This window comes from Psammomys obesus, unplaced genomic scaffold (genome assembly GCF_907164565.1).
Source record: "Psammomys obesus unplaced genomic scaffold, mPsaObe1.curated_primary_1811, whole genome shotgun sequence".
Lineage (NCBI taxonomy): Eukaryota > Metazoa > Chordata > Mammalia > Rodentia > Muridae > Psammomys > Psammomys obesus.
This window is the reverse complement of record NW_026591560.1, coordinates 2322112-2348480: the sequence shown is the minus strand read 5'-3', so window position 1 is coordinate 2348480 and position 26369 is coordinate 2322112. Positions and strand designations below refer to the sequence as shown.

General features: G+C 43.4%; 1 protein-coding gene across 1 annotated transcript in view; it reads right to left on the bottom strand.

Moving 5' to 3' along the window:
- Pacs1 (phosphofurin acidic cluster sorting protein 1) overlaps positions 1-26369 on the bottom strand; it is a 128863-nt gene that overhangs the window by 9724 nt on the left and 92770 nt on the right. The window contains exons 2-14 of the mRNA XM_055610479.1: positions 23792-23879; positions 16583-16672; positions 15803-15928; positions 13144-13288; positions 12573-12664; positions 12411-12491; positions 10339-10398; positions 9418-9578; positions 9008-9101; positions 3799-3879; positions 1306-1421; positions 1047-1182; positions 20-124 (exon numbers count right to left, since the gene is read on the bottom strand). Coding sequence (XP_055466454.1) covers positions 20-124; positions 1047-1182; positions 1306-1421; positions 3799-3879; positions 9008-9101; positions 9418-9578; positions 10339-10398; positions 12411-12491; positions 12573-12664; positions 13144-13288; positions 15803-15928; positions 16583-16672; positions 23792-23879 — 1375 coding nt within the window. The remainder of the gene's footprint in view (positions 1-19; positions 125-1046; positions 1183-1305; positions 1422-3798; positions 3880-9007; positions 9102-9417; positions 9579-10338; positions 10399-12410; positions 12492-12572; positions 12665-13143; positions 13289-15802; positions 15929-16582; positions 16673-23791; positions 23880-26369) is intronic.

Below are 26369 nucleotides of genomic sequence, written 5' to 3'. Positions count from 1 at the left end.
TTGACCCTCAATGCTCTACCTGGCCCTGCCAGTCTGTGGTGTTCACCAGGATGACATTTTCTGGGAGGGCTGCATCGGACACCAGGATCTGATTCAGTTGGTCGTATACCACCTTTCTTGGAATCTGTAAGAACAAGTGTTGGTTGGGCATTGCCCAGGGAGGTGGGAGTAGATGGAACTTCTGGCACAAGGGTAACTAAGAATTTGTGAAGACAGTCTCCCATTGACCTCACTAAAATGAAGATGAGAAGGAGGAAAATCAGTGTCCTTGGAAACGACACTAACACCAGGCATAAAGCCAAAGCAATGGCTGTTCTGGGGAGAGCCTGTGGGGCTGGGAAGCAGTGGCTTCATATGAAGAGCATGGTTCTAGGATAGCAGAGCAGAGAACTGAGAGTGGTGAGCGAGCTGGTGCTTGGAGAATGCAGCAAGGGCAGAGGGGAGAAAAATAATGAGTGGCAGCAGGCACCATGTGGGGCCCACTGTCCCAGGGAACAAAGGTATTTCAGGAACAGCGATTAAGCAGAAGGACAATACCTCACCCTGGGTGTCAGGCTATTCTAGTCTCAGGTTCATTTGCAGCTTTGTGATAGCATCAAACACAGGAAGCCATCCCACCCCAAACTTGTCCTTCCATAATGTTTTATCAGAGAAACTTGGCTGTGTAACTCTGGAACAGTAACCAGCTCGGGTGGTTTGCGGCTCTGGCTGATACCAATATCACAGGGAAAATCACTCCCCAGATCTGCTTTGTGCTCACATCTTTTCCAACCACCCTTAGGTTTGAGAGTAGCCTAAGATGAGCTTGGAATAACCATGGCAGCTCACTGGCAGGAGAGTGATGCCAACAGTTCTTGTTCTTAACCCTGTTCATCACCACTGAACTGGACCCCAAATTCCACACAGCAGAGGATAACAAATGTAGTCGCCTCTCTAACTTAGGTATCTCGGAAAAGTGCCAACATCCTTCTTCCTCTCAGCTGTCCAAGAAACAAACAGAATTAAATCCAAGACAGGGGTCTTATCTTGCCAGAACCCAAGATTACCTGTGTGCTGTGGCCCAGGTCAGGAGAGCGTTCACTGTCAGAGCTGTTGGTCCTCTCACTCAGAGGCTTGGAGAGCTGCCGCTCCTTCAGGGGAGTGCTCCTCTTCTGCCGGGGAGTGTGTGCCCCCTCCACTTTGCTGATGGCAGCAGGGAGGGGATTAACAGCCCTTTCAACCCCAAAACCCACCACTGCTCCCCACACATAGCTGGTAATAAGTAGGCTGTAGGTCTGTTGCCTGCAACCTTCCTCACTGGGGTACCTGGGGGAGGCAGAGCCCTGCAGATCCGCTTTGCTGGACTTCATGGGAGTTTTGACTTTTTCTGGTACAACCAGACTTGTGCTCACATCTCCAAACATGTCCTGGTCAGTGATTTCCTGCCACAAGAAAAGTAGCAACGAATGTTACCTCTTACTAGATAACTCTGCAGGAGCCTCCACAGAGCTGTGCCACAATCACCTTCACTGGGAGGGTCACCATTTTCTTGGAAGCATGCGAACAGGAGCACAGGGTTCTAATATTCTTATCACATCCTAAGAGTTTTTTAAGTCTGGTTCCCATTGTGCTGGATGTCAAGTGCTCCCATCCACCTTTGCCCTCCGGGGCTATAAACAGTACAAGAGGGAGTGACTGAGGATAGTCTATCTATAGGTTAGTGGAGGGACTCCTACCTGCATCCCTTTAGCTTCTCATTAGGGCAGGGACTGTAGTTCTGAGGTTTTTGTCTACATTCCTCACCTCACACCAGAGCCTTAAAATTACTTCCCACGTGGAAAGCACCTCCTGTCCACCCCATCTTCCTTGGCTCTTTCAGGCTCATCTCTTCCTTGTACCTTCTGTGTTCAGAACTTTGCCTTCCCTTCATCAGACAGTCCTGCTACTCATACCAGGTTGTCTTTCAATCACACGAGGATATGACTCAAACTGCACTAAAAGTTCTTCCCTGCTTCAGGGGGCCTTTGAAGTCTTCCCTGACCCACCAGATCACTTTTCTAAGTAAACTCTCTGCCACCCCCTTCCTGAAGAACTGCTTTCCAAGTATATGACAACCTGTTTACCTCCTTGCATCTGCTTGCCTAACCCTTCAGATTGTTAAAGCGGTCATTCCTTGAGGAATAACTTTTACAAAGTACTCAAATCTAAAATATAAACTTAATTTAAGAAAAAAAAATTGAGATAAGGTCGTATGTGTCTTAGTCTGGCTCTGAACTTCTGATCCTCCTGCCTCTAACTTCTGTGTGCTGGCATGACAGGAATGTGCCACTACATCCAGCTTTATGTAGTGCTAGGGCTACAAGTCATGTTAAGGAAGCACTCTATCAATCTTGCCCCAAACTTGAATTTGTATGTGCTGGGTATGGAACTCAAGATCTCAAACATACTAGAAAAAAGTCTGCCACTGAGCTCCATCCCTAGCCTGAACTGAATGTTAATGTAAACAGCCGCAGGAAGCCTGAGCTGGGTCAGGACAGGAAACTGCACACCTCAACCACTACTTCCTTCTTTTCACTCACACAGTTATCATGTACCCTGACTCCCACTGGAAGAAAATCCTGTGGCATGCATGCTTTGGGTATCTGCCATCTTTCCTGGATGCTGAGTTAAAAAATTTAGTCTGAGATTTGGTCAGTCACTGAGGAGTCCGAATCAGGAAGGGATGACTGGAATTTTATTTTGGAAAGATCACTGTATTGGTTATGTGTAGTATGACATGCAATGGGTAAAGCATTAAGGGTTTATTTCAATTATTGGTACAGGATGAAGTAATGGTATAGCAGGTTTTACTCTTGGATAGTCCTAATGTTGTCATTTTCAACACGAGCATGCAGTGGACAGGCACTACAGCAAACACCAGCCTAATTGGACTCAACTGGACCACCAGAAGGCCCTACCACGTGGCCACTGCCCCAGAGAACATTTTCGTAAAGTCCCCTATAAATCTCATACAGTGTCAAGCTCCCTGTCTCACAGAGTACATTTCTAGGTACCCTGCGAGTGCAGCCAGCTCAGAGGACTGTCCTCAGTCCACATCTCAGGGCCTCCACTGAGCCTTGTCCAGATTTGCAAAGGTGTCTTCCCCTTTGCAAATATGAGAAGGTGCCCAACTGATTCAATTCTATTTCATGGGGCTTTGGCTTGCACCCCTAGGCAGGTCCAGAATCTTCTGGAATGAGAAGCTGAGCAGCAACCCTCAGAGGCTTAATACCATTAACTTCCTGGACACTGAGAAGGCTACAGAGATGGGGAATGAGAAAACTTACAGGGCAAACCAGTGGACATCACATTTCAGAGAAAATGAGGGTGACAGTGAGAAATACAAATTAGCATTTGGTTCTACTTAAGGAAGAATGGGGGAAATTCTGGTTTACTAACCTGGGGAAGACCTGATTTCTAAAATGGGTTCCATTCCATGGGTAAGGATTTCAGGGGAAATGAAACATGGGACATTCACAAGCCCAGAGATTAAGATCTCCTGAACACATTTCTAAAATGAATCTGTTCCCCTCCCCCCGTATGAGTATGTGTGTGCATGCAAACATGTATCTACTTTAAAACAGTGTTTGATTACGCTGCCGTGGCTGGCCTGGAGCTCCCTGTATAGACCAGGCTGGCCTTGAAGTCACAGAGATACACCTGCCTCTGCCTGTTCCTCTTGATTATAGGTGTGCACTACTATATCTGGCTTTTTCCCATACTTTTAAAGGTAGAAAGATAGTCTGAAATGATCAGAGCAGGAGTCTAAACCATACTTACTAAAGTGTCTGTTTCGGTCAAGCTGTCTTCTTGGTTTTTAATCCAAGTAGATTTGACTTTTTCTAAAGCAGCCAATTCCATCTACAAATAACAACAGCAACAATAATCAGCACTACTACCAGCATCACCAGCATCCCTAATCTAAGTAACTAGCACTGGAACTTATTTATTAGGACCCCCAAATGTTTAAAATACTTTCATTTACTCTTCAACCTTATACACAAGGGTACAGAACTGGAAACTCATACAGCCTTTAGCGATTTCATCTTTTGGGAGGAGCAGGGTGTGTGTGTGTGTGTGTGTGTGTGTGTGTGTGTGTGTGTGTGTGTGAAAACGAAGCCTCAGAAAGGCCAGTTTGTTTTCAAGAAACCATAAGTACGGACTGGAGAGATGGCTCAGTGAGCTCTTGCAGAAAACCTGGGTTTGATTCCTAGTACCCACATTAGGTAATTCACAATCGCCTGTAACTTCAGTTCAAGGGGATCCAATACCTCTTCTAGCCTCTGAAGCTAATCACACTCAAATGAACATTTTCAGACACATACATAACTAAAAATATATATTTTAAAAATCAGTAAGTAAATGATACACAGGGGTGCAGAACTGGAAACTCTTTTTTTCTAGACAGGGCTTCATTGTATAGCCCTGGCTCTTCTGGAGCTTACTCTGTAGACCAGGCTGCCTCAAAACTCAACACTTCTCTTTGCCTCTTGGTGCTAGGATAAAAGGCATGTGCTACCACACCTGGCTCAGAGTCAGAAATTCTGACTCTCAGTTATATAGCTAGGGCAAAGGAGCTTAATGTTGGGTGATTTTCTGTTGGATCTATAAAATCTGAACACTTTTGCTTCAAAAGGACACATGGCACTGTCTCTGCCTGTCAGAGAAGAAAGAATCTCACAGTTCTGGGCTTTCATTTTGAGACTAACGACATTAACGGTCGTTACATGCTTTTGCTCGGTGATGCATCCAGAATCCCCTCCCTCTAGCAATATATTAAGCAGAAGAGGTCCCATATGAATTAACTCTCCGCTGTCTTCTTAGTGTTCCTCATAAATGTGAAGAGTTTATGAAGCAGACACAGACGTACTAGCAAGATCATTCATGTTTGCTAATAATCGGGCCACACAAACATCAAAGTCACAGTTATGGGCAATAGGGTGCAGGTATCAGTGAGGCACACTGGCCTCAGAGAATTTCTTTCTTCTAAGGAGCCAAAGGAGGAAGAAAATATTAAGGATATTCCACTTAATCTCAACTACTCAAAGTCCTTTCTCTGTGTAAAATACATACAACTGAAAATGGCAGGATAATTAAGTCCAGGCTGCTGCTGAGTAAACTAACCAATGAGGACCACAAAAGCAGTTTCCCTGTGCTACCCCGAGAGCCGGGTTCCCCCTGGACTAACATTACAAGCTGTGTCATCTGTGCACTATACGGTATTTTGCAGCTTCTTGGCCTTGACTGTATGGATGCTAGCAGCAGCCCTTCCCGTTCAACTAAAATTTCTCCAACCAATGACAAATGTCTTCTGAGAGGCAAATCATCCCTAGCAGAGACCCACTGTTTAAAGCCATTTGCAAGACAAATCTGACAAACCTGAGCTAGAAGCAGTGACTCCAGTGCTTGAAATGGCGTGACCTGTGTCATGACTCACAGCCATACAGAACAGGTTGCCTCCAGAATGTGCAGCTGGTCTATATACACCATACTGAGTAACCAATATCAACAGTCTAGAATCCCAGAAAAGCCCTGCTTGTTGGACCTCGGGCAGAAACTCTTTCAGAGAGTACAGCATGAGTTTCCACTCGGTGGTTTTAAGGTAGCATAACCTGTCAAACCCCGAGACAGTGATAGTGTTGTTTTCAAGGCAGTATGGCAGTATTTGGGAGATCTACTTCTGCACTCCTACAGGAGCTGTACTAAGTAAGGCATGTGACAAACTGGAATAAACTCCCGACTCTTGAAGCTTCTGCTTCTGCTCCAATAATATCTGAAGGACTGGACTGGGGGTGGGGTTCAATGTCCTTAGCATGTGCATATATGTAAGTGAAGTACTGGTCTCCAACATCATTCCTGACAGTGTCGTGGAAACAGTAACTTCCTGCAGGAGGTAGATTCCATATGAAGCTGTCAGGTGTGAATTAACTCTCCACTGTCTTATAAGCGTCTTGGGCAGGTGGTCTGAAGCACTATTAGGCTTTATTCTTACCAGCAAAGACAACCAAATTGCATTGCTACTGTGTGTTTGAGTCTTGAGAAAACTCAACAACAGTTACAATTTGTGTCAGCAGGAATCCTTTCCGGTTCTAGTAATAAACTGAATTCTCTAAAAATTTGGAGCCTAGAAATGGAAGATTAAGAAAACCCAGGGGGGCTGGAGAGATGGCTCAGAGGTTAAGGGCACTGGCTGCTCTTCCAAAGGTCCTGAGTTCAATTCCCAGCAGCCACATGGGGGCTCACAACCAACTGTAATGAGATCTGGTGCCCTCTGATCTGGTGCCCTCTTCTAATGCGTAAGCACAGGTGCAGGCAGAACAATGTATAGATAATAAACAAATAAATCTTAAAAAAAAAAAAAAAAAAGAAAGAAAAGAAAACCCAGAGGTCTAAAGAAGTGGCTCAGCGGGTAAGAGTACTTGCTGCTCTTGCAGAGGATCCAGTTCAGGTTCAGTTCTTGACACCCACATAATGGCTCACAACCATCTGTAACTGCAGTTCTGACCCCGTACCTTCTTCTGACCTCTGTGGGTACCACGTACACATGTGGTACACACACACACAAATAAAATACTCAGACACAAAATTTTAAAAAAGAAAAATGTGAGTGACAGAGCTCACTGGTAGACTTCTTAGCAGAGATGAGTGCTGGTTTCTATCCCCCACACCACAAAATAAATAAATAAATAAACAAATAAGCAAATAAATAAATAAATAAATAAACCAACGAACAAATAAATAAATAAATAGATAAATAAAATAAAAATAAAAAGTTAAACAAACAAGGCAAAAAAGTAGGCTGGGCATGGTGGCACATTTAATCCCAGCTCTCGGGAGGCAAAGGCAGGTGGATTTCTTTAGGTTCTAAGCCAGTCTGGTCTACCAAGTAAGTTCCAGAGCAGTCAGAGCTACAAAGTAAGATCCCATCTCGAAAAGAAAGCAAAACAAAATAGAAGTACTTAACAATGGGGATGAGGGGCTACAAGGTGAGGCAAGAGGCACACAGGCCTACACCCACAGTCACGCTTCTTCCTAATCTACCTGAAGTACTCCATGGTAAGAGCACAGCCTTGTTCCGCCACCCGAAAGCCTTCATACTAAAGGATCCCAGAGTTCTACACCCACACCAAGGCATATGGGCTCTTCAAAATAGAACTCTCAGCAGCGAAACAACAAAGCAAATCTGAGGTCTAGCCAGGGGAATCAGAATTTGAAGGACTTGCACAGAAGACGTTCATAGCCTATCCATTTTGGGATCTAAACTTGAAATGTGCTAGAGAACTGTACTTCTGGGTCTGTCAGTCAGCACACTCTGCTACAGCCTGGCCCGAAGGTCCTCACAGCACTTCCACATGGCTGTTAGAGCATGTGCTTTCCACGTAGGCTTTGCAGATGAGGAAACAGCTCTGAGAAGAAGCAAGTCAGTGGGAAGAAAACCCTACCTGCACAGAAAAGGGCTTTCCCTACCTTATTTGTTGTTTGTTTGAGCTGGGGTCTTGCTAAGTACACCAGGTTGGCCTCAAACTCACAGAGGTCCATCTGCCTCTGCCTCTTAAGCACTAGGATTAAAACCACGCCTGGCTTGTTTGTTTCTGCCAAACCTAGAGCTCATCAAACAAGCTATACAGCCAACTTGTGTTGATGTAGAAACACTCCCTCCCCCCATATGAAACAACTCTTGTTGATTTAGAGGTCATGAGCATTTGCTGAACATTCAGTGTATGCCATATTCTATGCTTACCGCTTTTTGTTCATTGGCCTGGCTAATACCTTACTAATCTTGGTCACAATGGCACATTGCCCATTATTCACAGAGCACTGTACAGCGACCCTTCCTTAAGCAGGCTCTGGGTTTCTTCCCACAGATGTTACTCTGAGTGACTCGAGTGGTCAGTCATTTATCCACATGGACAGAGGCTTTCTGTAGGCCCATCTGGGAGCTCCCAATGAGGAAAAGCTGTTCTGAGCCTTGCCCCAATGCTAAATGCTGCCACCTGGGCCCCAGACCATCATCAACGTGTTTGAAAGGTGCTGGGAATGTGGATTTGAAAGTAGCAGGCTGAAGGTACTCCAAAGTGTAAGTTTTAAACACCAGCCATGATTTTCATTCTTTCACTTCCTTACTAGGATCTGTGCTACAGTTCTTGGTGAGCTTGGCAGCCAGCGGCTCTAACAATGAAGAGAGATAAGCTGGGACACAGCGCCACCTGGTGGCAAATGGAGAGAGGTCGCTGAGATGTCTTAGAAGACAGGCCAGCCCTAGACAGCTTTTCGACAGATGGAGTGCCTGACACCTTCAGCTCATCTCCTGACAGTTAAAAGCCACTGCAGGGTAAGATGTACATTCTCCCCCTGTGAACAAATGCCTCATCTGATGACAGCAGCAAGAACTGGAAAACTTCAGTTCCCTTCATTAACAGAAGAACACGGTCCTAACCAGCACACTATAACTTAGTTCTAGAACTATCTGGTGCCTGCTCACCTTCTCCAAGCCTGACAAGAACTTGACATCTACAGGCTCCTACCTGTGACCAGCTGCTGAAAGCCATGGCAGACAGCTCTCTCCTGCTCCGCAGGCAAACTGAAACCTGCTCACTAAGGCATTGCTCTCCCCTGAGTTCTCCACCCAGCAAAGCCTACTTACTGTTTCCTGGACAAATCCCTCTGTCCTTTTATACCTGCTTTTTTCGTAGCTGGGAGGCAGAATTACTTCCCTCCTGGCCAAATGGCATGCATTATGCCTCATACTCTTGGCTACTGCACAGAGGGGAGGGTTCTGAGGCAGAGAGAATGGCTCTATGTCATGCTAAAGCAGAATGAAAGAATACTTTACTCTTGGATTGCTAAGCTCCCAGCCAGGGCTCAGAGGATCAAGAGTGAAGTCACTTTGAGTCCCCAAAAGGAGTGACACTCAAGAGAAGCAGAGGGCCCAGAGTAAGAAGCCAATATGCCAGGTCCCTCTCCCACCCCATTTCACTGGTCTGCTCACAGGGCTGGTGGTGTCTTTTCCAAGGCTGCCCTTGCTGTTGAGGCTGCCAATCTCCGTCTGTGAGCTGGACTGCGACATCCCCTCAAAGAAGGGCCTGCAGCAAAGAAGCACAGCCAGAGTCAGTGGTGACTACAGCTCAGAAAAGCCGTTCACAAGGCAGATCAACAGCTTAGGCTTTGAGAACACTGATTAGGAAGAATGCTATGGAGCTGGTCAAGGGATTTCCAGAGACTCCTATTAGGACTTTTGTTAGTTACAGACCAAACACTGGTCTCTACCAGAAGAAGGAGGGGCTTGGAGATGACAAAAAGCCACAATTTCTGAATGAAGTATGAGAGAAGATGCAAGGGACATCATGCCCGCAGGAAATGGGAGCTTGGGAGGCAGCCTGGGAGGATCTCTGGGCTCACTTCAGTTTGGGCTTTGGGGTGCTGAGGATGCTTTCTGTTTCCTCCATCTCCGGGCCACTGTCGCTGGGGTTGTACATCTCTAGACTGTCGTAGAGTTCATCCAGGTCCTCTTCCACTTCCCGAATCTGTTCCCGTGACACATGCTCTAGCCCGAAGCCCACCTGTGAGCAAAACAAAGCTCTATGAGTCTGGAGTTCTCCTAATTAGCAGCTGTGGTTGGATGGGCAGCTCCTGTCTCATAGGCCTCTTTCAACTGGTGCTCTTGCTACTCCTTCTAGGGGGACATGCCATAGAGTCATGGTAGAGTCACCTTTGTGTCCTTATGGTCTGACTCTGAGAGCAAGATGTGGCGGGACCACCTCCCTCAGTTACTATCATCATCCATACCAGGGCTGGCACCAGGAGAGAAAGTGCTGATGGGCCTCCCAAGGAATCACATGAGAAAACACAGGTCTGGTAGGCCAGCCCGAGCTGCTTTTAGCTATAGCCAACAGTGGGACAAAGACCTTTTCTCAACATTTTCTATCTTTATTCACTTAAGTCTACTTAGAAACCTGTGTGAATGAAGCCAGGCCGCCCGGGGTCTCTCCAGAGGTCATCAATGAGAACACATCACACGTGGGATGTTGCTTACTGTAGTTCCCCTTGGGTTATGAGCAAAAATTTAACAGCAGCTAGATTTATCGTTGCTTCTCTATGACAGAGAATAGAGTATTATAACTGGATATGACTATCCAGTGAAACCACACTCCTTATGTGATACCCTCATTTTGCCTTCAAGAAACATAGCATTCTTCTCCAGATGCCTTTACTCCTAGGGCTCTGCTATGCATGCAAGGGGGCAGGAATAATGACCCCATAATCCTGATTCCTAGTGGCTACATGGGGCCTATGACCGACACTGGAAGTAAGGAGTCATACCTCGTCGGAAACTTTGAATCGTTTCAAGAGGGCCACAAACTTCTGTTTGATGTTAGGTTGCTGTGGAGATACAATATGCAAATTGCTCACAAATAACATCTACTTGTGGTCATTTCTGACAGGAGCTTACCCTCACAGAGAGAAGACAAATACCTGACAGAAATAGTAGTTGTGTTTGCACTAAAACCTCTCTAGAAAGACAGGTAAATGCTGGTGCAGTTCCCAGAGCCCTGGGTAACTCATTGGAAATCTCATGTCCCCAGAACCTCCACTGCACCCCAGTGACTTCCACCTTCTAGCCCATCTTCTGCTCTGTCTGGCAGATCTAGGTGAGTGTCCTATACCTGTATGCTCAACATCTCAGAATGGCATGTGTCCTCTTCTTACACAACACCTTGGATAGCAGCATCACTAACCTACCTAATTATCAGAGACTTGGAGTCTTTCTACCTCGGCCCCTCAGCCTGCAATGCACACTGCCAGAAGACACCACTTTCCCTTGGTGTCATCATTGTCCCTATGCAGAGCTCTGCCTTATGGCACCCACTCATCTTGCTCTGTCAGTTATTTGTTGAGATGAGTCTGCATTTCCAGACATTAGAGTTCACTGATGGCCCATCCTAGGCTCCCTGATCCCTGTCTCTTGTTCTGCTTTTGGCACCAGGCTTAGTCTGTGGTTACACATATTTCTCAGGTGGAAAATAGAAACAATTGGCTTTCACTTAAAAGTTGAGTAGTGGGAAGAGCAGGACCAATAAGGAAAACACCCAAGTGTATACTGACAGGGAAGTTAAGGCATAACAAGGTCATTGCTGACAACAAAGTACTCTTAGTGGGTAAAGAAGAATGTACATGGACTGAAGGGGAAAGAAAATAAAGGACCATCACCAAGTGTTCAGAAACACAACTGGAAACACAACACAGCTTCCAGTAATGCCTCCAGGAGATGGACATTATCACTGATCTCTGGTTATATACTGGGCAATACTATCAAAAAGACCACAGGAGAGGGGCCTCAGAAAGGCCAGGAGGCACCTTTTGGGGAGAAAATAAGGCGTCCTTATGATTGCAGAGGAGGAAAAGATAAAGGCTCAGAAGAAGAAACAGTAACAGGGATCGTCATACAGTTGTTTTCCTTCTCAGAGTTTAAAAAAGAAAGGGGACCTGTCATCCCTACAAGGCTTGAAAGCCCGGGAAAGAGTAAACAGTTTTTATGTTCCTGAGCCATTGATGCAAAGGAGAAATTAGGGTTGTGGTCTTGTGGGCTTTCTCATCAGTCTTATGAACCTTGACTGTACAGGTTAAGAGTGTTATTTTGTAGGAGGCGAGGCCAGGCCACACCTTTGAAAGGGATGGCCTTAATTTCACCCCAAATAAGAAGAAAACCTCACGTTCAGGGTATCAGTCCCTAGACTGGCCCTGCACTTGGGAGAACCAGAATGAAACAGACTTTCTCCTCCTAGAAGCTATTGGTACTTCTGACTCTCTTATCCCTGGAGTATAGGGACTCCATGTTCAGCCAGCGGTTACTGAAGAGCTCAAGTTTTAGCTTCTCAGTTCAGGACTCCAATTTTAATATGAGCTCAGGAATCTTAGTTAGGAGACATCATCCAGACACTATTGACTCCAGGGTGCACATCCACGATAAGAACTACAGCTAATGTAATTGAACCATATCAAACCCAGAGTTTCAACAGTAGTTCTCAAGTACTAGTCTAACACAGCAACATTCTTGAGCGCTTCACACTGCAGTGTACAGCGTAACTTGAAGCAATCACCTACGGAGAAAAGGGATGAGGCACTGTACTCCTTAAAGAAATATTTGGATTGTTTTAAATTCTAGAAAAACAGTCCTAGCCTATAACATCCTGTGTACCACGGGGGTTCATTACATGCTTACTCTTAGTAGGTGGTAGTAGGAGTTCTGGGGAGGTACCAGAATATTGAGGGTGTGACCCCAAATAGACAGGGTTTTCAAAAAACCCCACAAGGTCTTAATGTACCGCTCACTCTCTCTGCCCACTTTACACCAAGAGTCTGAACTGTGCCATGCCCTGGACCCGGTGGCTCACCCTAGTGATGGCTGAGGTTGAGGTCAGTTTCCTCCGAGTTTTCTTTACTTTCCGAAGATCTTCATCTTCATAGAATAGGTCCTGAGTGGGCAGGAAATAGAATGAGACTGGGAAATTCCAGGAAGCACTCACAAACTGTACGAAAGAGCCATAGGAATTTACCTGCCCATGCAACGGGTCATCACTGCCTTCCTGCTCTGAGGAGAAGCTTTCTTCTTCTTCTTCAGAGTAGTTGTCAATATCTGGGGAGCGATCTGGAACAAACACCCTAATAAGAACCATGATCTGGCTAGATCTTCCTAAGTGATTTTGGAGGACCTGAATCAAAGAATCTGGGTTGCAAAGGAAGGACTACACGGAGGTTCACAACCACATTACTTCTAGGGATCTCTGAGCTTATCTTGCTGGACACTTCATCTATGTTCTGCTCAGCTTGCCCACGATAGAGGTCTGTGTACTTGCTCCTTGTTTTCTACAGTGCTTGCAGACACTGTGTGCACATATGTATTTTAAAAAATTTGTTTATGCATATGAATGTTTTGCCTGCATGTATACATGTGTACCACATGTGTGCCTGATGCCCTTAGATGTCAGAAGAGGGTGTCAAATCCCTGGGAACTGGAGTTATGTATGGATGGTTGGGATCCACCAAGTGGATGCTAGCAGTCAAACCCAGATCCAAGTGCTATAAATTCATGGAGCCATCTCTCCAGCCCCACAGCATACACCTTACCAGACAGCTTAGACTTGATTCCTTCGTGGTCAATGGGCTGGCTGGATAAAGAGTAGATTTTTATTTCTGCCACAGGCACAGAGACATCCTTTACGTTGCTGTGCAGGCCAAGCACCAAAGCACCCTCACTAGGGTGTTGCATCACCTGTGAGCAAAGAATACAGTACAAACACCATCCCCAGCGACAGGGTTGTCATTATCACAAATTCAAGTAACACGCACACCAATGGAATGGCATTCTGTTAATGTAGTTTCCTTCCTACTTCCCAGTCTATGCATAGTGCTTTTTCTACTGCTTTCACGGGCTTGCTTTAAAAACTATCTCCAGGGGCTAGAGATGGCTCAGCAGTTGAGAGTGCCTACAGCTCTTTTAGAGGACCTGAGTACTGCTCCCAGCACCCATATTGGGTGGCCTTATAACTACCTGCAAATCTAGCTCCAAGTGATCCAGCACTCTCTTCTGGCCTCCTTACATACCTGCACTCACGTGCACAAATGCAACCCTCCATACACATCATTTAAAAATAATAATAAAGCTTAAAAAGAAAAAAAAAATCCCCCAGTTATATCTAGCTAAGACAATAAAGATGCTGACTCGAGGCTCTCCTGAGACTGGCAATTAAAACAACAACAACACAGTTATCCCTAGGAGTGCCACCGGCTCATCAGGGACATGTGCTTAAAAATAACAACTGAGGCTTGAGGCTACAAACAGCAGCTAAGCACCAGAGGTCCATGTTAAATCAAGTCCTTTACATGGATACCAACTTTTGAGTCTGGGTAAGGCCAGGCCTATAGGTCAGCTGCCTGGCAAAAAGGAGAAAGGAGCCAAAGTACCGGGGAAAATCAGGACTTGATCCAGTTAGAAGAGTGGGAAGATGCTATTAATTCCTCTTCACAGTACCTCATCCTCATATAAAACCTCAAGAGGACAGGAAGATGAGTTGGGACAAGTCACACACACAACACTACAAGGCCCATAGCATTTTCCCTATTTCACTTATTATTATTTTGGTTTTTCAAGATAGGGTTGGGTTTCTCTGTTTTTGCCTTGGCTATCCTGGAAGTCACTCTGTAGACCAGGCTGGCCTTGAACTCACAGATATCTGCCTGCCTCTGCCTCCCGAGTGCTGGGATTAAAGGTGTACACCACCACTGCCTGGCTCACTTATTATTTTTTGAGACAGGTTCTTTCTAGCTATCCCTGGCTATCCTGGAACTCACTATGTGTAGACCAGGTAGGCCTCAAACTAGCAGAGATCCACCTGCCTCTGAATTTGAGTGCTGGGATTAAAGGTCTGTACCACTACACCCAGCCTACTTCGCTTATTAAGACACAGAAACAACTTAAAACACCATCTTGTGGCCACATTCTTCTTCTTTTTTGTTTGGCACACAGGAGTATTGCACAAAGTCAGCAGAAATATTGAGGAAAATGGTAGTCTAGTTTTTTTGCTGTTGGAGAAAGGAATTTGAAAGGAACTAGTCCAGGACTGCCAGGAATACACAGAGAAACTCTGTCTCAAAAACACAAAAACAAAAACAAACAAACAAACAAACAAAAAAAGGAACCCACATTATAAAAGTCAAGGAGACTGATAGAAACCAAAGAGATATAACAAAGAAGTATAATCAACCAACTCATACATCTGGTCATGGGTCTTAGGAAGGTCACTGAAACATTCTGCACCATGAGGTTGGGGACTTCGGGTTAGACAGAACCTATCTAATCAATATCCTGACTGTGGTGGGGGCATGAGGCTTAGGTAGGACAGCATCCTCATGCTCAGGAAAGGAACATAGTATAGTATCAATGGGTAATGGGGACTTCATGCCAGCAACTGTCAAATTTCTCAGGAAAAAAAATCAAAAACCAAAACATCACAAACAACAGCTCTCCATATATGAAGAGACTACACAACCATGGTAATATGTTATCAGGCTAAGTATTTGGGTGAATCTGGCATAACCCTTTACATTATTCTTACTAAAACTAATTTAAAATACCTAACATGCACGCACACACGCACAGTTAGAGATATGCACCTACAGTTACATGGGAAGCTTGAATAGCAGGATCACTTGAGTCTAGGAATTTGGGCCTAGGCAGGCAACATAGCGAGACCCATCTCAAAAGAAAAAGGAAGCTAGAGAGAAAGTTTAGTGGTTAAGAGCACATGTTCTTAACAGAACCCACAGGATGGCTCACAATCACCCATCTCTACTTTCAGATCACACATGACAAACGTTTGAATAAAACATTCGTACACATAAAATAAGATGAATAAATCTTAAAAATAAGATGAAGATTAAAAAAACATAAAAGAAAAAAAAACTTGTATAAGAGAAAGTAAATGATAAAACTAGTTACAGACCAAATTTCCAACTTTTTAAAAATTTTTTTTTTTTGAGTCAGGGTTTCTCTGTGTATCCCTGGCTGTCCTGGACTTGTTTTGTAGACCACGCTGGCCTTGAACTCACAGAGAACCACCTGCCTCTGCCTCCCAAGTGCTGGGATTAAAGGCGTGTACCATGAGTGGCTCCAACAAAATATTAACTTATAAAAGAAAAATAAATAGCTGCCTGCAGGCTAGGGAAACCATTTGCTGGGTGGCAATGGACTTAAGAGGCCTGCAGTCTAAGATTGTGTTCTGCTCACCTCTGCCATATTGATGAGTCCCACAGCCAAGGTTTTATAGCCCAAGATAGTCCGGTTCTTGTACCGCTTCCTCCTTTGCAACATAATCTGCAGTTTGTTGGCATCTCGCTTAAGGAAATGAGGGTACTGAAAAAAAGAAAAAGAAAAAGAAAAGAAAAACAAAACAAAAAAAAAAAAAAAACAAAAAACAAAAAACAGTCCAGATGGTTAATTGGCAACCAGGACCTTGGTGGTTCCGGTCCTGCCAGAACACTGTGCTTCAGTTTCTCTTGCTTGTAAGAGTGAATGGTCAGAGTGAGAAAGAAATGTCAGAGGGGCTAGTTCTGCTGGGTGCTGGCGTGTAGACAGGCTTAGAAACACATCTTTCTCTGCAGTCTGGTCGGATGTTTTCTCTGTGTGACTCACATGGGGTCCCTAGGATTAAGATGGGAGACATGCCCTAAGAGGTACAGAGAGAGAATGTGATGGAGTGGGCTGTATTCTATGGGGACCCAAGATTCAGATCAGTAAGGAGAGGTGATGGAGGCTCAGTGGGTAGCTACCAATCATCAGGGGAGACTGGGTCTCAGCACCCAGCTCAGCAGTGTACGCCCCTACTTGAGCTGGCTCAGGAATTGCTTATGCCTTCCAGGTTAATCATAAGCCCATATGTGACTTTTGTTCTTTACTACTGTAATTGGGCTTCGGCTGTTTTTGAAGAAAATAGTGTCCAAGTTTCAAGACTATTTGAGTACTGGATTGTTGCAGCATTAGAGAACTTCAAGATTTATAAATTCTGACCTGAAGGGAGAAGGTTAACTGGAGCTCTGTTTCTACCAGGCCACTGGCAGGAAGGATGATCTCATTGGAGCGAAGAATCCTTTTTGAACCCTGAAATCAAGAAAAACTTGTCAAAAGAACCACACACTGTGCTGTAAGCAGCAGCCAGTCTTCATGAGTGTGCTCCCCCACCCACTGTCCTTCCACTCTTGCTCTGCCAGGCTTACTTGGCAAATTATAATTATCTTATTTTTATCTGCTGTTACTTTTTGTGGTACTGAGTACTGAAATCATAGTTTCTGCATGTGCCAGGCAAAGACCCTATCACTGACCTATGTATGTTCTTAGCCTTTAAGACTGTTTTAAAGCCAATCTAGAAGATGAACATGTGTAGAAACACAATTCAGCTGGGCGACTGTCTAAACTTATGGGCCCTATCTTAAGTAAGTTAAGTAACATTGCCTAGGAACCATTTCATAATGTCTCAAGTTCATTGTCTGTTCTTACAGGAGGTAATATACCTTCCCAATTCCCCTAACATCTGACCTTTATATTTCCCTAATGCTGCTAACCTTGATTTGCTTTCACTGAGAAAGCTGGAGCAGCTTGTATCCCATAAACCTGCCTCTGGACCCCGTCCTCACATACCGCCCCTTCCCTTTTGTTATAGACAACACCCATGTTCCCATGCAAAGCTGAGCACTCCACTCAGGAACTAACCTCCTTCTTTCTCACCTATTCAAAGGCATTGTTGAAGCTGTTCTTTCTTCTCACACAATCAATTTTCCTCACTATCTTGATCATTCTCAGAAGCAAATGTGCTATTATTTCCAACAAACAAAATCCCTCCTGGCCTCACTGGACACTTCACAGGTGCTTCTTTTTACAGTAGACTTCTTTCTTGAGTCTCCTATTCCCATTTTTCCTAATGCATTTCAGTAGCCCCCTGTTACCTTTGCTCCATCAAACTGCCACTGGCAAAATGGATAATTCTTCTTCCCAAGTGACCCTAGCCTCTGTTGAGATGATATAAAAAAATAGCCAGCACAAAGGGGATGAAACTACTCATTTATTCAACAACTATTTGCCAGGTGTCTGCTAAGTGTCTAATACTCATCCAGATGCTGACTGTAAAGGAATTTTAATTCAAACATGGCTGCTCTGGCAGGAGCTCACACCCAAAGACCTTCTGGGTCTGTGTGATTCAGCTGGAATGCAGACACACTGGGCTGTGGTGGCACATGCCTTGGATCCCAGGAGACAGTGGCGAGCAGATCCCTGAGTTCAAGGTCAGCCTGGTTTAGAGAGCAAGTAAAGACAAGCTTAGGTCCAGGTGTGGTGACTTACGCCTTTAATTCCAAACAATGAAGGTAGAGTTAGTTTGTAGAAGGAAGCACCCATGTTTGAAAGTAATGTCTACTTGAGAGGCAGAAACAATGACAAATCAGATGAAGTCAAATCAGATGAAGACTTGACAAAATAGAATATGCCCAACTCTCAGAGGAGAGGAAAGGGAAGCTACTTAAGGGAGCAGCACAGAGAGTGAGGAGAGAGGAGGTAGTTTTACACAAGAGAGGCTGACAAGAGAATGAGCCAGAAGACTAGAACATATTGCCAAAGTTAGTATGAGGCCAAGCTCAGCAATTCAGTCAGAAGCCGAAAGAAGCCAGTTTGAATCACTCAGCCTGGAGAGGAGTTTGACTCGGAACAGCTGAGTTGAACTAGCCAGCCAGAGTTCAGAAAGAATTAGAAAGGGTGAGTTTATTCAGCAGTAAGTCTCAAGATGCTGAAAAATTTTAGACCTAAATTAGATTGTATGGAGGCTAGAAGCTTCCAGGACTAGGACTAGGTTAGCAGAGGCAGTAACCTTCAAAGACAGTTACCTCAGGTGAATAAAAGTTATTTTTACAGAACAGCTCCCACAAGGAACAAGAGCTGGGGCGCTTTGCTTTTCCACTGCAAATTTTACCTTATTTCTTATTTGTTTATTCTCCCCATTCTTCACTGACCTCCTGTCCTTTCCTGTCAATTCTGCCAGACATGCTGGAGCAGACAGGTCACAGCTAGACATTTGGGAACTGGACATCACTATGGCTCTGTAGGGCTTTTTAAGCTGGCTTTTCTCTCCACCTGGCATGTTCCTCTTGGAATCTATGTAGCTCACTTTCTTAGTTTTGTAAACATCATTTTCTTAGTGAGGCCTAACTGTCCATCATGACCTGTAACTTCCTTCATCCCTTTATCTGTTCTATTTTCTCCAAAAGCCATTATCATTTTCCAATAGTAGCATTCCTCACTATTTGAATTTTCCATCATCTAAATACATGCTGTAAAGAATTGTAAAAGTTCCCTCACAAGTGTGAAAACCTGAGTTCTAAACCAGGAACACATATAGAAAGAGCCTGGTATACTTGCAATACCAGTGTTGGGCAGGCAGAAACAGCAGAATCCCTGAGGCTCACTGACAGTCAACCTAACTTATTTAGAGAGTTCTAGGCCAGTGAACAGAGAAACTTTGTCTTTAAAAAATTCAGAGTGGACAACTCTGACGAACAATATCCAAGGTTGTCCTTTGGCTAACACAAACACTCTTTTCAACACACATATAACCTTTTATCCCAAATACATACTCTCTGGGGCTGGAAGTGTAGTTTTATCTCTGGCACTGCAAAACAGAGAGACAGACAGACACCCCCCCCCCAAAAAAAAAAAAAGCATTATCTGGATGGTAAGTTGGCTGAAAGACACCTGCACATGTAGGTAACAGGGTGCAGAGAGCAACACACAAAATGGATGCAGCCAGGTCTGGCCTCTTTCATGAATGCTATATGATGACTATTTTCATCTTACTCTCCTTCCACAAAGATTTAGTTTCCATGAGCCCCAATATTGGCTTCTTGAAGTTATGCAGGACAATACCAACTTGGATCCAATTTCAGAATTATTTTTAATATCTTTAAATCTTATTTATCTACTTTTAATTTTTTATCTTACGTGTATGGGTGTTTTTCTGCATGTGTTTCTGTGTATTATGTGTGTATAGTGACTGCGAAGGCCAGAAGAGGGTGCTGGATTCCCTGGGACTAGGGAGCCACCTGATGGCTCTGAGGGTGGAACTCAGATCCTCTGGAAGAGTAGCCAATGCTCTTAACGACTAAGCCATATCTTTGGACACTTACCTATTTTTTTTATTTAATTTTTTAAAACTTGTGAGCAGGGCAGTGGTGGCACATGCCTTTAATCCCAGCACTCTGGAGGCAGAGGCAGGCTGCTCTCAGTGAGTTTGAGGCCAGACTGGTCTACAGAGTGAGTTCTAGGACAGCCAAGGCTAAAACAGAGAAGCCCTATCTCAAAAAAAAAAACGAAAACAAAAGTATATGGATGCATATGGGCGTGTGTGTTTAATGTATGTGTGTAAGGCATGCCCAGGTACGTATACATGTGTATGAAAGCCAGAGGAGGCTATCAGATGTCCTGTTCTATTACTCTCTATCTTATTCTCTTAAGGCAGTATCTCTCACCAAATTTGGAGATAGGCTGTCAGCCAACAAGCCCCTGCAATCTGACTCTCCTGACTCTGGCACCTACAGCAATGGTGCTACAGGCACATGACCATGTAGGCTTTTTATATGGGTATTGGGGATTGGAACTTGGGTCCTAATGCTTGTAGAGCAAGCACTTTTATTTGCTGAGCTATTTCCCCAGACTCCCATTTTTACTTTACACTACATTTTCAGCACAGAATCAAAGAAAAAAAGTGTTTAATACCATAGTATCATTATAAAACATAAAACATTCATTAATGAATGTTAATATCTTTCAAATTAGTATTCTATTATTTTAAAATATTTGTTTTTGAGACAGGGCCTTGCTATACAGCCTAAGCTAACATAAAACTCTCAATCTTTCTGTCTCAGTCTCCTGCTCTCACCTTCTCCCACCCACTATATGTGAATTACCATGTGCTAGTGGTCCAGAGCAAGGGATGGAGGAAAGCCAGTCTGGTGAGGGTGACAGTTAATGAATGTAAAGTCTCTTTGGTGGAGTGATGACAATGTTTAGACAGACACTGTGCTGATGGCTGAATGAGTGAGTACTGCAGCAGTGCCTCAGGTTGTGTGCACCAAGTAGGTGAGTTGAACGGAATCTCAACTATAGTCCAGTAAGTATGTCATTTAAACACTATGCTATGTTTTTGCTGCATATGGTGGTGCACATCTTTAATCTCATCACTCAGGGGGCAGAGACAAACAGACCTCTAAGAATTCCAGGCCAGGCTGGGCTACACAGTGAGATCCTGTCTCAAGAAACAACTGCCAGCTGTGGTGGTGCCCTCCTTTGATCCCAACACTTGGGAGGCAGAGGCAGGCGAATCTCTGTGATTTGGAGGACAGCCTGATCTACAAAGCAAGTCTAGGACAGCCAGAGTTCTGTTACACAGATAAACCCTGTCTCAAAAAAAACAACCAAACAAACAAACGAAAGAAACCAACCAACCAACCAACCAACCAACCAACCAACCAACCAACCACAAAACCCCACTATGCTAGGGGCTGGAAAGATGGTTCAGTGCTCTTCCAGAGGTCCTTAGCCTGAGTCCCATCACCCATGTGTCGGCTAATAACCACCTGACACTCCAGTTCCAAGGAGTCCAATGTCTTCTTCTGGCCTTTGAGGGCATCGCATACACACGGAACACAGACATACACTCACCCAAGCGTGCTTCAGGGCAAGTGATAAACAATACCATAACATTATAGTGGAAATGATTCTCACTCTTATATCCTTGAAAGATGTTTTAGGGAGCTCATTTTTAATATTGCTGTGTAAATAGAATAAAAAGCTCCTTAAAGGCAGGAGTTTTTGCTTTATTCACCACTGCCTCAGCTGTGTCTAAATCCATGCTCAATATAAAATAAAAGCTCAATTAATTTCACTAAATGAATCCATAAGCAGGTGATCAAAAGTGAACACAGTAATATCTGTAATTATTTTTGGCTACTTGGAAATAAACTAACTTAAACATTCAGAATATTTAGTTTTGGTATAATCATAGATTTTACAGAATGTCAAATATTTAATCAGGAAGTGAAATTATTTCCTTTGGCAAGAGCAGTTAATGATAGGAAGGGCAAAAGCAGCAGAGAAAGTTCAAAACTATGCCCATATTGTTTGCATGTGAAAGCAACAGTCTTTGGCAAAGGAAACAGCCCCTGAACACTGGAACCCTGCCTGCGACCTGGAATGGAGCCGGGGCAGGAAAAGGCAGCAAAGCACTAAAGCTGCCACTTCGCATCGCTTCCCACACTTGTTTTTCCAACCTACAGTGTCCAGCGGCATTTCACAGGTTTCAAAGGAATCATGCACGAAGATGGATAGGGAATTAGACTATGTGGTAAGGAATAGAGAAATTAATCAGGAGGGATGAAAATTTTGAAGTTAAAAAACTGTGAAGGGCTGAAGAGGTGGCTCAGGGGTTAGAAGCATGTAACGCTCTTGCAGAGGATTGGGGTTGGGTTGCCAGCACCTACGCAGCACTCACAACACCTGTAACTTCAGTTGCAGTGGATCTGACGCCCTCTTCTGGACTCCAAAGGGACCAGGCACACATGTGGTGCACAGACATACATGTAAGTAAAACATGCATACATATAAAATAAAAATAAGTATTAAATTTGTTTAGGTTTATTTTATGTGTATAAGTACACCTTGCATGTGTACTATGTGAATGCCCGGTGCCCACAAAGGTCCTAAGAGGGTATCAGATTCTCTAGAACAGAAGTTAAAGATGGTTGTAGGCCACCATGTGGGAATGGAGGAACGGAACCCAGCTCTTCCGGAAGAACAAGTGCTCTTAACTGCTGAGCCATCTCTTCAGCTGGAAAAATTTGAAGTTTTAAAAAATTTACTTTTATTGTTAGGTGTGGTGGCACACATTTTTAATCCCAGCACTTGGGAGGCAGAGGCAGAAAGATGGATCTCTGTGAGTTCAAGGCCAGCCTAACCTACGTAGGGAGCTCCATGGCATGCACAGCTACATAGTGAAACTCTGTCTAAAAAACATTTTTTTTTGTTACTTTTAATTAAGTGTATGTGTATGTATGTATGTATGTATGTATGTATGTATGTATGTATGTATGTATGTATGTATGTATATATATATACACACACATACATGCTCAAAGGAAGCCAGAGATGTTGGACTCCCTGAAAAAGCAGGCAGGGCCTCTCTATCTAGAGCAGGCCTTGAATTCACAGAGATCTACCTGCCTCTATCTTCCAAGTGCTAGGTTCTAAGGTGTGTCCACCATACCTAGTTAGTACATGCTCTTAACTGCAAACCCTTTACAGTCAATTGTAGACAGCTGTAGATTTTAATGAAAGCCATTTAGTACCATAAATACCACAAAGAAGGCAAGCTAGCTAATAAATATGCTGGTTTGCCAGAAATTACCATATAGTTCACTGTTTTGTTTTAAAGAATGAGACTCAGCAAACACACGACCCTCAAGTGAAGGATTCAGCTGTTATTTAAGCACTGCAGAAGCACCTTGGAATCTCACTGAGCTCCAGGGAGTCCTCATTAGGAAGGACTGATCAGTTAAGGGAGATCTGGGAATGGAGTTTAATTAAATATAAATTACACAGTCTTTGGTTTGCAGTCTCAGCTTTGCCACTTAATAAGTAATTGGCAGCAGGTAAATTCCTAAATGCTTTTGTGGTTCAGTTCCCCCCCACCCCATTTGAGGAATGTTTGGGAGACCAAATATTTGTGAAATATGTTAAATTCCTTGAGAACACAGAATTAAATGCAAGAAGCATTAAGTGTGAGAACTAGCTATAATATAAAACACTCCTGTAAACTTTAAATTGCTAAGACTAAAATCATAACCTATAATTTTTTTACATCTATGGGAAGCCTCCAAAAGTACTTCTTTAATCCAGAAATCGAAGGACTTCCTTTATGACACCTAGTGGTTTACAATACACTTCATCCTGGGTCATTGATCCAATTAGGCAGGCAGCAGAGAAAGACCACTTTGCTCTTCAAGACAAAATATAAAGAAACTAAGAACCTTAGTCAGAGGTGGACCTGGGGCTCTGTATGTCTCATTTGCTCAGCTGCTTCACCTAGATGAGGTGAGGGGTGGCTCTGGGGAACTTCTATAGCAGGAACAGCTAAAAACACTATCTTGCCTCCCCAGGCCAAGCACTCACTGTTCGTCTTACCTGCAGCTTCACAGCAATGACTACCGAGTTAAGATCTTTGTCCATTTCTTTAAGCATAACAAGTTTCTTCAGGGTCAAACTGAAGAGCCTAGAAATATACAGAGAAAGAAGGTCCTGTTAAATAAAGAACTTGTGCGAAGGTGACATCTATTGCGGAGACTTGCTCTACTTAAGTAAGATTGAGAAGGCCACTCAAAATTAAAAAAAAAAAAAAAAAGCTTTGCCTTGTATGGATATTAAAACAACAAACAAACAAACAAACAAAAAACCCCACCTGGGAGCAGTGGTGCACACCTCTAATCCCAGAACAAGGGAGGCAAAGGCAGGTGGATCACTGTGAGTTCAAGGTCAGCCTGGTCTACAAAGTGAGTCCAGGATAGCCAGGGTTACATAGAAAAACCCTATCAGGAAAAACAAAACAAAATAAAAGTGTCAAAGCTGTTATCATTCTGTGGGCTTCAGTGAATGTCGATACATCTCAAGCCCAAACGCATAGTTTACTGGAACAGCTTCAGGGGACACAGGAGGCAGAGACAGTTATTTTCTCAGTTTCTCCCTGCCTTCATTCAAGCACATCTGAAACATTTACACATGTAAATCTAATCAACACAAAGGTCTCATACACACACACACACACACACACACACACACACACACACACATGAAAAGTAATCAAGATACTTGCTCAAGTCTTTAGGGTCTCAAGAAAGCTACACAATACTTCAGAATAAAAAAAAAAACAGGTGAAACCAGTAAGATAAAATTTTAATAAATGTTCCATTGAGAAGAGGAACAATACAGGATCACATTAACCCTTTCTTTCTACCTTTCTGTAGGTTTTATCTTATTTATTTTTTATAAAGATTTATTTATTTATACAGTATTCTTCCTGCCTGACTACACACCAGAAAGGGGCACCAGATCTCAATATAGATGGTTGTGAGTCACCATGTAGTTGCTGGGAATTGAACTCAGGACCTTTGGAAGAACAAACAGTACTCTTAACCTCTGAGCCATCTCTCCAGCCCTCCGTAGGATTTTAAATGTTCATAGGAATAATAACAGCTAGGTAACTTCTTGTGGGGAAAAAGGGAGTAGAGAAAGTTTTACTCTACAAATAATTAGCCTGCACTCTAGGGCCAAACTGATTAAAGCAACATGGTAATGGGAAAGAATACACAGAGGGATCAATGGCAAGGAACAGAGCCTGAAACTAGACAAGTACAGATAGAAATTTACTATAGGCAGAAGAATTACTCAATTAACAAACAGATCCATACTGGAAAACTGGCTATATGAACAAAAACAATGACAGGTAACTGTCTGGCATCTTCTATCAAAGGCAGATCCATGAATTAAATGAAACAAGGAGCTAGGCGTGGTGGCGCACACCTGTAACCCCAGCACTTGGGGGGCAGAGGCAGGTGGATCTTTGTAAGTTTGAGGCCAGCCTGGTCTACAAAGCAAGTCCAGAATAGCCAAGGCTACACAGAGAAACCCTGCCTCGAAAAACAAACAAACAAACAAACAAAAATAAACTTATTTGAGAGTAACCACTCTGAAAACAAAAATTCAAAGTCTATCTTTTAAACACACAAAGTAGAAAAAAGAATGACAAAAACAATTCAAAAGGAAACAAAATTGGAAGCATATATTAAGGCAGAAAAATTACAATTATATCTGTGACCACTAAAGTATAAATACATTAAATTCTAGATGTTAGAGATCCAAATACAGTATGTGGGAGCACACTACTTATAGTACTAAAGAAGCAGAGACGGTCGGATTTCTGAGTTCAAGGCCCATCTGGTTTATACAGCAAGTTCCGGGGCAGCTAGAGCTACGTAGAAAAGCTGGTGTGGCTCCATAATTCTGACAAAATAGTATTATGAGACAATGAACCACCAACTCACCATGAAGAAAATTCTAGACCTGCATCTACTTAGTAAAAATAACTTTAAAATGCAGACCAATATAGTGAAAAGTATTTGCTCACTATCAGAAGGGCACATTTTAACATACTTTCTAGTAAATGATAAAAAGAAGTTGGTAGAATTATAGAAAATCCACTGAATGTACATGTATAGAATCCAGTAGCTGGAAACATGATCTTCTCAAAAGTACAAACAATTTTTCAAGTGTTGATCTGCAAAAAATCAGTAACACAAGTACTACTTTTTCTCATTAAAATACAACTAAGCTAGAAATAAAAAACAAAGTGTTATGAATTTGTCCCTGAAATGACTAATGTTGGAAACAATGAAGATGTGGATTGGGACCTTCAAGAAATAATTAGGTCAGAGGGCTCTGCTCTTGAGAATGGACTGCGGTTAAGGAGGAAGTGGGTTCCTTATTGAGGGGGCTTGTTATGAAAACCAGTTTGGCTATTGTGTTCTCTATTACATGTTCTCTTGGGCCTTTGCCAAGATTTGATGGAACGAGGACCTCCCTGTCCTGGCAGCCTACAATCTTGGACTTTCTAACTCACAGAACCCTTGGGAAAAACTTACTGCTTATAAACTACCTACTCTATGGTATACTATTAATGGTAACACAAAATGAACTAAGACAGTAAGAT